General features: G+C 36.4%; 1 protein-coding gene across 1 annotated transcript in view; it reads right to left on the bottom strand.

The window, feature by feature from the left end:
• Positions 1-2,183: 2,183 nt before the first annotated feature.
• LOC127788622 (uncharacterized) overlaps positions 2,184-15,041 on the bottom strand; it is a 37,262-nt gene continuing 24,404 nt past the window's right edge. The window contains exon 3 of the mRNA XM_052317115.1: positions 2,184-2,899. Coding sequence (XP_052173075.1) covers positions 2,461-2,899 — 439 coding nt within the window. The 3' untranslated portion in view covers positions 2,184-2,460. The remainder of the gene's footprint in view (positions 2,900-15,041) is intronic.

Below are 15,041 nucleotides of genomic sequence, written 5' to 3'. Positions count from 1 at the left end.
TATTCAAGCTCAATTATTTAGTCAAAAAATATAATTAACTTTAATTTTTAAGTTTATTTAATAAATAAATCAAACTTAAACTTTAATGCTGCGTTCTCTTTGTTATTTTCAAGTCATTTTTAATTTTCAATTTTCTAAAATAATGAAAACACGTTCTCTTTACTGTTTTTAAAATTGTATTTTTGAAAACAAAAAAAAATTTATAAAGAAAACACAAAACAACAAAAAGTTGTTTTGAGTGTTTTCATCCAAAACAAACTCAAAACTCAAAATACATTTATTTATTTGTATTTTATTATTATAATAGGAAAAAATTTTGCAAAATTTATTAATTTTAAAATGTATATATTTTTTAATAATATATTAACATTGAATATTTATAATTTATTGAATAATTAAATTTATCGAATAAAATATAATTAAAAAATTATTTTCAAAATTTCAAAGAGTACGCATTTTCTAATTTTCTGTTTTAAAAAATAGTTTTTCAAAATGACAAAAAGAACGCTTTTTTAATTTTCTAAAAATAGATTATCAAAACAGAAAATTGAAAGGAAAATGCTATTGGTACACCCATTTTGTACATCTTGGGCTATATAAAGGGGTATTATGACAAAAAATCCCTCATAAGGCGCATAGAGGCGTGTGAGGCGCATGTAAGGCACAGGGTAGTTTGGTCATAATACCCCCTTATGTAGTCCAAGATGTACAAAATGGGTGTACACCTAACATGATTCAAATTGAAAATGAATTTAAAATTCAAAATTAAAAAACAAAGAAAACGCAACCTAAGATGTTGAACTCGTTTAAACTTGAAAATAAGCTTGTTTGAAGCATGTTTTAGAATAATATGTATTTTTATAATTAAGAATTTTTATCATGTTATTTATAATATTGGGAGATCCAAATATATATTTAAATACATTAATAAATATTGGTTTGAAGTCAAGTTTGTAATGAATTTTAAGAAAAGACTTCGTATAAAATTTGAGATTATTTAAAACTTGTTTAATATAAATGAATTAAGTTAACATCTAATTTTAAATTCAATAAACTTTAAAATAAGCAAGTTCGAGCTTCAACTTTAAGCTCGAGACCCGAGTGATAAAATTTTAGAAGAACAAATATGAATTCTTGTGAACACAACTTTGCTCATTCACATCTATCCGAAAAAATAATACAACAAATAAAAATAAACAACAAACCAAAAGGAAAGAAACAACCAACATCCATCCTACAATTTCAAAACTAAATAGAAACAACAAAGAGCAAACCCGATACCCTTTGTCAAGCAGATATATTTTTTAATTTTTTTTTTTGACCACCTTAAAAATAATAGGAGAAAAGAATGCACGTGTAGGACTTGCCTTTTGACATTCTGAAAACCTTAAAAAATAAAAAGGGAATTGAATTGTAACTATTTTTTTTTTTTTAGTTTTAATCTTTAGTTTTCAATTCATGGCATGACAGCAACATAATCTAACTTTACATGTCACGCCAATATTTAATTAATTTTATTAATAAAAATGAAACAAAATTAAAGAGAACCAAATGCTAAAAATTCAAAATAAAAATAAATCATTTAAATGTAGTCTCAAAATCAAAATCAAAATCAAAATCTATGGAACTAATGGAATGCCAAAGATGCAACCAAACCCAGCTGCCACTGCCAGCTCCATTCATCGCCGAAACAGTTGGGTTGTTGCCGAAATTGACAAAATTACTCTTTCCATGGCATCTTCAAGAAATTATATATGCACTTATGCTTTTGTCACCATTAATTAATGTGAAATGGAGGCCACACGGCAATGAACACAATCACATTGTCCTTCTGGGCAGTGGGGGCAGTGCTTGTGATTTATTAGACACAAGTACGATCAAAGTGGGCAATTGACAATTATGATGTGCCCCAATTCCAAACTCTCGCACTTAAATGCAGGCTAACGTATAATAATCACACAAACAGATTGTTATATCATCAACATTAAAGAAAGAAACACAGGTCTGGCGTGGTTCAACAATTTGGTTTGGACGCCAAAAAGAAAACAAAGATTCACCATTGTCTCAACACTTTGACCATGTGTCGGCATGACAAGATGATTTGTTTTATTTCACATCAAGTGGTATTAGATAGATGCCTAACAAGTGAAAATGCCATTTAACACCTACATTAACCTCCAAAGTTTCAAGGAGATCAGCCAAGCATTCATTCCAAGCCTAGCAGCCAGGAGCTGGGAAAGTAAACAAGATAACAGCCACAAAGGGATTGATTTTTTTCTTTTTATGGAAAAAGATTTAGAAATAATAACAACAGTAACACCTACACAACTGTTCTCATGAGATGAGGGTCTCAATCCAGCAGTGGATGAATTTCCTTTGCAGAGTAAAGGCAAGCAAGTAGAAATAAAAGCAAGCTTACAGGAGGGAGCACAAGGTAGACAACACTACCACTTCTGTTCATCAGGATGCCAACAATCTCTTGATCCCAGTTTTTTGCTCTGAAGTAAGCCTGGAAGGGAACTTGATGTTGAATTTAATTCTCAAGTTGCCTCTTCTGGAAGGATCTTTGGGGATGGGCATGCCCTCTCCTTTAACGACTTCCTCGTAATTGGGACTGACAATATTGTTGACGGAAACTGTAAGATTTCGCCCATCAAGTGTTGTTAGTTGTGCTGTGTAACCTGTCAGAGCTTCTACTAGGGTGATCTTCTGGGTGACAACGAGATCATTCCCATCTCTTTTGAAGACGCTGTGAGGCTTCTCGTCAATAATAAAGACGAGGTCTGAGGGTATGACGCCTCGTTGTTCATTTCCCTTCTCAGGAAAAGTTATTTTTGTCCCCTTCTTCCAACCAGGCTTGATTTCAATTGTAAGAATTTCCTCTACTGTGGTAGGTCTCCTATACAACAAAATAAACATCAAAAGCATAAATTCACATAAACGCAAAGGAAACAGAGGGTTTGGTTTAAAGAATATCTAGCTCTAACTTTGTTATCCGGTGATCTCTTATTTTACTTGGCAAAATTACTAAGCAGGCACAGTTCCAAATGTTGATATTTATGAGAACCAATGATAGGTAGAAATGCTGGAGGAAAAAAGCTTCAATAACCCAACCTCAAACTTAGCAGATCAGTATATGATCCACGTAAATGCAGAAGGATTTTGAGTCTTTAACATTTAATTAATAGTTTAAATTTCACAAGGGCACAAGGTTACATATTTCCTTGTATATCTGCTGTAACCAGGAAAGTAACATTTTCCTCTGGCTAGTTATAAGACAAGAAACTGTTTGCAAATAGAATTCTTCACTCAAAGTGTAAACACTCAGGCTAGCAGAATTTAGTTCAATTCTAAATGAGCCCATTGGCTTATAGAATTGAACATATATTCACACATACCATAGATGAACATACACTCAGGCTCAGCCCTAGCAACAGCACTCCTCAGACTATAATGTTCTTTCCATATCTCTTCCAGTGTCTAGAATTGATAGGTCCACCATGGTCACCACCAGTATTGGCCTTTCACCAATAAATGAGCAATGCCATATAATTTGAATAGGGGAGGCTTCAGAGTGATCAGTGGTTAAAAAGTTGATAGTGGGGGAAGAGCAAGGCTGAAGATTTCACATCTTTTTACAGGTTTCTAGTCTTAAAACCAACCTTTACAAAAGTGAAATCATCCCCGTGACGAAAGGTGACTGATATATCTGCTTTAGCTCCCTCTCTTCAATGCAAAGTGGTCTCTTTTAACTTGTAGTTGTATCATTTATATAATGTTAATAACAATATTAGCCAGCTTAAACTTTCATACCATTATTAATATTGATATTAATATAGATACCATTAACATTGATGTTGGTAACAATCATATTCATAATGATATTATGTATATCATTGTCCGTTTACCATTCCAACAAGTATAATTAATCAGCATTATTAATGTTAACAGCTATTAATAAGATTTACCTAATCAATTAGTTGCAACTGTTAGTAGTGTTAATATGAATATTACTAATAAAATTAATAAAATAACTTACTAAAATTCTTCTAGGGTGATAAACTTCTAAATTATGCTAAAGAATATTGTGATACAATGTAACTTCTATACAATAAATAAAATTGAATGATTACGACATATATATGTTTAATAATTGGGTAAATTACACTGGGCACCCCTGAGTTTGACTAAATTACAACAGGCCAAACCCCCCCCCCCCCCCCCCCCCCCCCCAACATCCTAAAAATTATAGTGACTTGCAAAGTTGTATCACATTGCTCCCTGCCATTACACAGCCATCAATGACTTCTAACATAAAGAGATGATGCTAACAAATTATGGTTGAACTTTGTAAAATGCCCTCTCTGTCTCTATATATATTATATCCCCTTTTCTCCCTCCTCCCTCTCTCTCTCTCTCTCTATATATATATATATATATATATATCGTTTACTCTTAGGCTTTATTAAGAGCTTTGTGGGGGACTCACCCTTAAATTTATGTTGCTGTTACAACATACATATACCTAAACCTTGGAGGTGAAAATGTAAGGAACTTTAGGGTATTAACTTTTGCAAAGAAAAACTAAACCCAAAAACAGGGTGTTTGAGAACTAATAGGAAAGTTAAAAATCATAGGAACGCTTTTTGAAGTGTGAAAAAAAATGACTATTGTGGAGTGTTCCTCTTCAGATATTTAAGAAAACCAAGGGTACCCCGTGTAAATGTATAAAATCTCAAGGATACGTCATGTAACCCAAATTGGGAGATTTACATTACATGGGTACCTCTTTGATTTTTCAAATACGCAGAAAAGAACTGTACGTATATACTTTGCAGCAGAACCAAGCATTTTCATGTTCGTAATATATATATATATATATATATAGGGGAAGAAAGGGAGAGATAGAGAGGGAGAGAGTGTGTGTTTGCCTATTTTGAACTTAAAATACCAGGGGTTAAATCATTATTATGCCCTGCTTAGTGTCCATTCAATGTGGGGGGTACCGGCTATAATTTAGTCAAACCTCAAGGGTGCCGGGTATATTTTACCTTAATAATAATATTATAACAACTATAAATGGATGCCATAAAACATGTTTTTATGTTTTTGTTTTCAGTTTTTACAAAATAAAATATGTTATATAACATTGTGTTCAATTTCCTCTGGAAGAAAGCAAAAAATAAACACAAAATTGAAAACGTGAATGGTGAAAATGTTGTCAAATAGCCCCTGAGAAATCAGAAAAAATTCAAAGGGGCATTCTACAGAAGGTAAGTAAATGAGTTTTAAATTTCATTTAGATCGTTCATCATTCAGGGAGGGTGGAGGTCTAGGAATTAGAAACTTGAAAGTTTTCAACAAAGCTTTGTTGGGACTTGGGAATGCTTGTGGAGGTTTACAAATGATAATGATATTATGTAGAAAAAGGTCATTGAATTCATGTACAGATTTGGCTGGGGAAGTTGACTTGCAGGCCCCATAAACTCCATTCGTGTGGTTGGTTTATGGAAAGATATCATGGGAGTGTCATGTACATAGGGTTTAGCCTAGGGTTGGATTGGCAATCGGAAGGATCTGATTGAATAGAACTGAGAACAGAATAATTGAAGAGGGAAATGGACAGAAATGGGGGAAGAAATTAGAGGGAAGTGAGGGAGAATTGTAGAAGGGAATGAGAGAGAGAATGGGAGAGAATTCTAGAGAGAAAAATGAGAGATTCAATATCAATTTAAGCATGTTTTTCATCCGTTTACAGTAGCCCTTTATATAGGCATATCTGGCTGCATAACCACCCCCATGTGCTTCTAACCAATTGCTAAAATATCTCCTATCACAAGCCTATTACCATATTATCCCTTTATTGCTCCTTGGGTCATGATAGGGAGGTTGGGCAATTTCTTTAAATTTTTCTTTTTCCAGATAGGCAATGAGGAGTTTTATATTTCAGTTGAGTAATTGGTATAGATCTGTTGGTTTGACAGTTCTTTTTCAATATTCATTTCAGTTGGCCAGTAACAAATTAGCATCAGTGAACAATTAATTGTCTCATCTAGTGATGTTTGGCCTACTCTTTTTAGGCACAATCTTCAACACTGGGGGTTGGATTCCACTTCAGAATTGTTTGAATTTCTTCAGTCTAATGTAGGACAGGAAAGCACAATGGTATAGAGCTTGTCAAATCAGTGATTTTTCTCTATTTATTTTATTCCTTCTATTAAGCTCTTCATATCAAAGGTAAATTGAATTTTTGCTTCTTTTTTCTTTATTTTTTGCTACCCCACCTCACCCAATATTTTGCAAAAAAATTTATGTTAGTCAAAGACCCTTCCCAAGGTGGCCTTTTTTGCATGGGTTCTTTCTTGTCACCTCTTTTAGCACCATTCTTCCTCTTGACAATTTTAGAAAAGAGGTCTTTTGTGACTAATTTAGTGTTGTCTCTGCAAGGGCAGTAAATTGGTTGATAAATTGTTACTACATTGTTCAGTGGCTCATAATGTTGGAATCACTTTCTGGTGTTCAGTAGACAATGGCAGCTCAGTGCCACAACCAGAGGCTAAATGCCACATAGGCACAGTTAGGACATGGTAAAGGTGGGGGCATGGCACAATTGTCACATCCAGGAGCAAGTTCCTCCAATGGGGAAGAATACTAATATTCGATAAAGGAAGAGCCAAGATAAGTATCAAAATGCCATGGGGGCTTGGGAACTTAGGTTCATGAAGGTTGAGAAAGCTATAGAAGACGCTAGGAAGCACATCAGCGTACTTGAGCAAGATATGGGACAACATGAGTGTCACATTCCTAACGGTAGGATAGTCAGTGTAATTTTCCTTCTTTATGTTGTGAGGGTTGTAACTAGTTGGTTAGGGCAGCCATGCTTCACCCGGTGTATATTCCCGGTTGGTTACTCCCCAGCTGTAGTCTATATACAAGGCCATAGCCAGAGAACGTAAGGCATGTGATGAATGAAATATTCTCTATTCTCTCTCTCCATTTTGTTATCCCCTCTCTCTCTCTCTCTCTCCTCCTAAATTCTTTTCAAATTCTGAATATACCTAACCAGACCCATTGTCACTTCTAGACAATTGACAATGAGTGTCATGTACCTAGGGTTAGCCTAGGGCATAGATTGGAATTTGGGAGAAGTCAGGGAACATAAAACAACAAGATAGGGAGAATTAGAGCAGGAAAGAGATAACAGATAAAATTGAGAGGGAATAGAGGTGATCGACAGAGAATTGAGAGGGTAGCATAGAGAAATCAGAGAGGAATCTGAGAGAGAAGACTAAATTTCAAATATCATTCAACATCATACATTCTCTAACTACTCTAGCCTATTCATAGGCTATTCTCTCCTTTCAGTTACAAACAGGAAAGTAACAAAGTACAACAAAAGAAAATACATGTATTTGTGAGAAATAGGAGAAATAAACTGCATATATAATTTACATGTGCGGTATAGCCCCATTTATACGGTTGGAAATTTATACTATAGGAAAGATTACATTTGTCCTAAACTAGGAAAGATAGGCTGTACAGAAAAATAGGAAAGGTTGACTGCACAGAAGATAGGAAAGTATCCAAAAACAGGCTAGTAATTACTCCTTAAAATCAGTTTCTAAACTAGGGATGATTTGGCCAATCAATCTCTTAAATTAAGGAATGATTTCAGTCAAACATTCCTTATATTTCTGACTGGGAATCAACACTCCCCCTTAAACTGATGAATGAATGAATGCCATTCCCAGCTTGCACAATAACTCCTCAAATCTTCATGTAGCCAGTCCCTTTGTCAATATATCAGCTAATTGGTTTTTGGATGGGACAAAGGGAATACAAATTAATCCAGCTTCCAACTTCTCATTTATAAAATGTCGATCTATCTCAACATATTTTGTTCTATCATGTTGCATTGGATTATGTGCAATATTGATAGCTGACTTGTTGTCACAAAACAACTTGATTGGTCCAATGCTAGCAAGCCTTAGGTCATCCAAAACAATCTTCAGTTATAATAATTCACACAGTGCAAGGGCCATAGCTCGAAATTTTGCCTCAACATTGGACTTGGCAACTATGTTATGCTTTTTACTTCTCCAAGACACTAGATTCTCTCCTAGAAACACACAATAACCAGTCGTAGATTACCTATCAACTAGGGAACCTACATAGTCTACATCGTGTAGCCAGCAACAGCTAGGTAATTCCCTTATTTGAGCATAATTCCTCTCCCAGGTGTGGACTTTAGGTAACATAGAATTCTTCTAACTGCTTGCATGTGTTCTTCAATTGGATTGCGCATAAACTGACTGACCAGGCTGACAACAAATGCAATGTCAAGTCTAGTATGAGATAGATAGATTAGGCAACCAACCAACCTTTGATACCTTTGTTTGTCCATCAATTAACAGTTAGGATTCTCACCTAGTTTGAGATTTGGTTCCACTGGTGTGTTGGCTGCTTTTCCACCTAACAACCCAATTTCTTTCAATGAATCTATGATATACTTCCTTTGGGAAAGGAAGATTCCTTTTTTGGAGTAGACTACTTCTATTCCCAAAAAATACTTAGAGTTTAGCAAGATCCTTAATCTCAAATTCCCTTACAAGGCTTTTGATGCGGTCACCAATCAAGACTTGGTCCAAGGCCAACCCAACCAAACCGGAACAGTATCACCAAAATAGTAGTGGCATAATGTTATTTTAATACTTCTTAAGTTTTAGAATTCTACTTGATTTAGGATTCTACTTTATATTTCTACTTGATTTAGGATTCTATTTCATATTTCTACTTGATTTAGGATTTTACTTCATATTTAATTAAGGTTTTATTTTTATTAGAATTCTAGTTAACTTTTATTTAGGATTTATTTCTATTAGGATTCTAGTTGGATTTTGTTTACAAATATTAGATGGATTTGGATTAGCCAAATACTATAAATATGCCTAGGATCTAGAGTTTATAATCAAGTTTTTCTTAATCAAATTCCAGCAACCTGTTTGGGTTTTTTAGCAAATCAGTCTTGTTTTTCCGTCTTCTTGAAAACCAAGCTTCAGCCATTGAAGTGTTCTTTTTCAAGGGTTTATTTTGGTGTGTTTTTTTCACACACGCGCTACACGCTGCGTCAGGTGGTATCAGAGCGGTTCATTAACCAATCAGATGGCCAATCTTGAAGGTAACGGTAGCAACCAACCTCGTGACGGTGATCGGGGGCTGCCAGCGGTTTGGAGAGCAATCGAAAAACAATGGGAAATAACTCGTACAATGGAGCAGCGATTGGAGCGAATTAGTAACCAATTGGGCGTTTTACAACGAGTTAAGGATAATCGGAACCAGACTAATGGCGTGAATCAAGCCGGCTATGTTAAACCGGGAAGACCAACCATTAATCCTGTCCTCATTAATCCTAGAAGACCAATGACGGATGATAGCAACGATGAGGATGATCTTGGTCGTATGATAGCCAACCCTAGTAGTAAAGGGATTAGGAGGAATGTGCAGCAACACAACCATTGGAGAAACGATGAGTATAAACTAAAAAATGGCTTTTTGATGAGTTTGGAGCTTGATTTCGAAGATTATATTGTCCCAACAACCTCAAAGTCTACAAACACAAGTCTGATTTATGCTGCTAACATAACAGAAACTCCACGGTTATTGACTCATACTGGGGTATTTTCCAGTCCCGAGGGCTTAGGCATTGCTTCGAAACCCAATGATGGTGACGTTTCTTTTGATCGACTTGCGACTATAAAGGAGATGGAGGTCATGGTAGCAAATCCTTCTACAGTTTATTCAAGCTCTGGCATGGTTGAATCTAAGGCAATAAGAACATATTCACCTTCGCAATTGCAAAAGCAAGATGGTCACATGGGTTTCTTTGTGGATAGGGGTGTTGGATCTCCTAAGCTAGTTAACTCAACTGCTGCTATAGCTGATCAAGTGCTTAGACCAAAAGAGGATTCAAGCATCAATATTTTAAGTGATGGAGAGACTGTTGGTAGTCATGGAATAAGCTTTTATTCGAAACAGTTGCAAAAGAATGCTTCTCCTGGCAAGAAAAATCTACGAATGAATTCAGAAACCGTTGAGGAGTCAAAATCAAGAAAGCTAACGAGAGGAGAAAGACTTGTGATAAGATCTACCAAATTAGAGAAGCGCTCAAGATGGAATATTCAACATCCTCAATCTAATAATAATAATACAATGGAGGTAGAGGGCGACAAACATGGTAATGGTTGGACCCATGCCAATGCAGATATGACTAAGAAGGGGAGGAATGTCTTTGCTCATGTTCCCTTAGCAAAAAAGTTCAACAGTTCAGGAAGGTGTCAAGCAAAGGTTGCACAAATAAGAAGTACAGGGCAACAACTGACAAGCAAAGAAAACACAAGGTATTTGAGATTGGAGATGAAGTCATGATATTCTTGAAGAAGGAACGGATTCCATCAGGACAACAGAACAAGTTCAAGCCAAAGAAGTATGATCCTTACAAGATTACAAAGAAGATAAATGATAATGCTTATGTTGTGGATTTGCCTAATCATATGGGTATTTCCAAACATTCAATGTGGCTAATCTCTCTTCGTACTTACCGGATGTGGATTTGTCCAAACAGAATCAAAATTCGATGTCGAATTTTTTCTCAAGTGAAGGTGAATGATGCGGTCACCAATCAAGACTTGGCCCAAGGCCGACCCAACCAAACCGGAACAGTATCACCAAAATAGTAGTGGCATAATGTTATTTTAATACTTCTTAAGTTTTAGAATTCTACTTTATATTTCTACTTGATTTAGGATTCTATTTCATATTTCTACTTGATTTAGGATTCTACTTCATGTTTGATTAGGGTTTTATTTTTATTAGGATTCTAGTTGACTTTTATTTAAGATTTATTTCTATTAGGATTCTAGTTGGATTTTGTTTACAAATATTAGATGGATTTGGATTAACCAAATACTATAAATATGCCTAGAATCTAGAGTTTGTAATCAAGTTTTTCTTAATCAAATTTCAACAACCTATTTGGGTTTTTTTAGCAAATCAGTCTTGTTTTTTCATCTTCTTGAAAACCAAGCTTCGGCCATTGAAGTTTGCTTTTTCAAGGGTTTATTTTGGTGTGTTTTTTTCACACACGCGCTACACACTGCGTCAGCTTTCTTTTAGCTGTTATTGCTCCTCAGCATCATTTCTAGTGACTATGATATCATCCATATACACAAGCAAAGCTATTACCTTCCTCTCATGTTAAATAAAGTGGGTATGATCTCCCCTACTTTGCTAGTATCCCATCTGTTTCATAACTTTAGAAAATTTGTCAAACCATGCTTTGGGAGATTGCTTAAGCCCATAGAGGCCTTTCTTTTTAGCTTCCACACCCTACCTAAAGCTTCTTTATTATTAAACCCTAGTGGTGGCTCCATAAAAACTTCCTCCCCTAAATCGCCCTAGAGGAAGGCATTTTTTACATCAAACTACTATAACTACCAACCACAACATGTAGCCAATGATAGGACTTTTGAAACCCAAGACCTGAGAAGGTAAGCTATTGATGAGATGAGTGGCTGCAAGAACTGCTTTCCCCCAAAATACCTTAGGCATATTTGTCTAAAACAATAGAGCTCGGGTTTTTTCAAGGAGGTGACCATTCTTCCTCTCCGCAACCCTATTTTGTTGTGGGGTATTCACACAAAATGATTCCTTCTTTCTGAAAATAGGAAGTAAGAATGTGGTTGAAATAATCTATAGCATTATTTGACCAAAACCTTTTGATAGTAACCCCAAATTAAGTTTGAATCATCGAACAAAAATTGGGAAGAACTGTACTAATATCAAACTTACGTTTGGACAAAAAAATCCAGATGACCCAAGTACAATTATCAATGAAAGAAACAAAACATCGTGCCCCAGACAGATTAGAAACAGTAGATGGACCCCAAATATCACTGTGAACAAGGTAGAAAGGAATAGGACTTCTTTTATTGCTAATTGGAAAAGGAACACGTTTGTCTTTGGCAAGTTCATAGTCCCAAGCCCGGATAAAGGAGGAGGGTTGCGTTAGGTAGTCGACAGCCAGCGTAAAACCTAGTCGGATCCAAATATGAATTCTAGACAAACTATTTGTTGGGATGTAACCCACATAGAAGTCTAGAATTCATGTAGCCAACCCCACATAGTGGGATAACGGCTGGATATGTTGTTGTTGATGGATGCCCTAGGCGGGAATGGAGAAGCTGAATTCTTTCTCCATTAGAGGGAATACATTCTGATATGAAGGAATGGGATAATCTACCCTTGGTCATCTTCAATTGACTAGGTGTCTCAAAATAGTAGAGGCCATTTCGTTCCCTAGCACGTCCAATCATCCTCCCCGAATCCTTGTCCTGAAATACACAATAACTGCTGTGGAAAACAACATTACAACATAAATCTTGGGTGAGTTTTTGTATAAAGACAAGATTAGTGAACAATTTAGGAACATGTAGGATGTTTCTCAAGGTTACTGATGGGCCTATTTTGTCATCCCCTACTCCGGCTATAGTGGTTAAGGATCCATTGGTTGTGCTTATTTTTTGACTACTTGGACAAGGAATATAGGTGGAGAAACACTGGGATGAGTGGGTCATATGGTTAATAGCTCCTGAGTCCATGACCCAGAAGTTGGTAAAGACTACATTCGAGGCATTTAATCCAAAGGAAAATGGAAACTCACCTGAATACACCAAAGAGCAAGTACCTGAAGGCTTTTCAAGACTTCCAATAAGAGATCTCACCCTCTCAATCTCCTCTTGGTTGAGACTACTCGACTCTTGTGATGTTGATTCTCCTTGTGGTACTACAGCCATGTGAGCTTGTCTATTGTTCCAAGGCTGATCCCCTCCTTTTAGTTCCCATTCACGGCTTAAAGGCTTACCATGAAGTTTCCAACACCTTTCACGTGTATGTTGAGGCTTCTTGCAATAAGTGCACCACAATCCATCACGGTTTTGGGCTTTCAATTGACCATTCTTTCCTCCTTCAAAGGCTGTTCCTTCCTCCGTGTTTATGGTTGATCCTTTACCATTAGCCACCATAGCCGAACTATCAGTGGCTTGTGGTTCAAGCATGACCCCTCTTCTACTTTCTTCTCCTCGAACTAGAGCTACAACCTCATTAAAACATGGGACCTCCGGCTTTCCAAGGATTTGTATCCTTATCTGGTCAAATTCTGGATTAAGTCCAACCAGAAAATCATAAACCCTATCTTGTTCAATGAAGTTCTTTAGGACCATTGCATCTTGAGAACACTTGGTCTTTATCACTCTGTAGTGATCCAATTCCTGTCATAGGGCTTTCAGTTGATTTTCATATTTGGTGACTGTTCTGTTTCCTTGTTTTACAGCCATAGTTTTCACCTTGACTTTGTATACTTGAGCTGCATCCCTAGCCTTGGAGTAGGTTTGCTGCATTGCATCCCATATATCCTTGGCAGTGGCCAAGAACATACATGTATCATTGATTTCAGGTATCATAGAATTCCACAACCATGCCATGATCATGGAGTCCTCTTCATCCCATGCTTCAAACTTGGGATCTTTGGGTTTAGGGCTTGTACTCATAAGATGACTAATTTTTCCCTTTCCTTTCAGCACAGTCCAGATGAGTTGAGACCACTTAAGATAGTTCTTTCTATCTAACCTGTAGGCGGTGTGAATACTCTGCAATTCTCCAAGTTGTTGAGATCTGACTTCCTTTTCCGATTGGGCTGTAACAGTTGCTGTCCCAAGTGTAGTTTCCCCAACTTCTGACATCTTCCTCAATTAGCCTCCTATACAACTAAAGTTGTTTCCTGAAGAAATTACAGTCAGTGGCAGCGTCAATAATGATCGCTAGCTGCAGCAGCAACACCTCCTTAATCTAGAATGGAGAAGCAACGGATTGCGAAAAAATGGCAATGAAGGCCAACATCCCATAATACACTATGAAGCAAATGGCTCTGATACCATGTGAGAAATTAGAGGAATAATTGTATTTTTTCTATCTTCAAATGATACATGGAGGTGAGCTATATATATATAAATTTCTAACAATAAAAGAAAAGCTATATCAGATCCCATAATTTGTGGAATCCTTTAACAGAATAGGAAACCGACTAAATCAGCCTAATTGATCATAAAATCCTCCCTAAAATAGCTAACATAGAATCCTTCCTAAAGTGGCTAGCTATACACGATTTTTCCACAATTACCGTTAAAGACAAGTTCCCTATACCCATCATTGAAGACCTACTAGGTGAATTGAAATATGCCACAGTCTTCACCAAGCTAGACCTTAGATCTGACTACCACCAAATTAGAATGAGCCCTGAGGATATACCCAAGATAGTCTTCAAAACCCATCATGGGCATTATGAATTTATGGTGATGCTTTTTGGGCTCACCAATGGCCCCAACCACATTTCAGGCCTTAATGAACCAATTTTTTAACCCTACTTGCGAAAGTCTATCCTAGTATTCTTTGATGACATCTTGGTATACTACCCTTCAGCACTCCTTGACCACTTGAAAGCTACATTTAAGGTCCTTGAGCTCAACCAATTGTATGTCAAGAGGTCGAAATGTGCCTTTCTACAAAAGTAGGTGGAGTACCTTGGGCATATTATATCAAGTGTTGGAGTGAGCATAGATCCAAGAAAGGTTGTTGTCATGACTTCTTGGCCAAGGCCTACCACTATTAAGGCCTTGAAGGGGTTTCTTGGGCTGACAGGTGTCACATACCTAGGGTTACCTAGGGTTGTGATTGGAATTTGGGAGCGAAACAGGATGATAGAATTAATGGAGGGAGAGAGAATTCAAAGAGAGAGTTAGAGGGAGCGATTAGAGAGGAAACAAGAGAGAGAGAATTAGGGAGATATGAATCACTTCATTCATCAACATACATTTCTCTACATTTTAGGGCCTATTTATAAGCTATTCAATAGTAACTGAAATCTGGAAAATAGCACCCATGTGCTCCTAACAACTCACAAAATACCTCCTACTAACTATTACAACCTT

Source organism: Diospyros lotus, chromosome 13, assembly GCF_014633365.1.
Source record: "Diospyros lotus cultivar Yz01 chromosome 13, ASM1463336v1, whole genome shotgun sequence".
NCBI classification, from domain to species: Eukaryota; Viridiplantae; Streptophyta; class Magnoliopsida; order Ericales; family Ebenaceae; genus Diospyros; species Diospyros lotus.
This window is presented reverse-complemented; position numbering and strand designations above follow the sequence as displayed.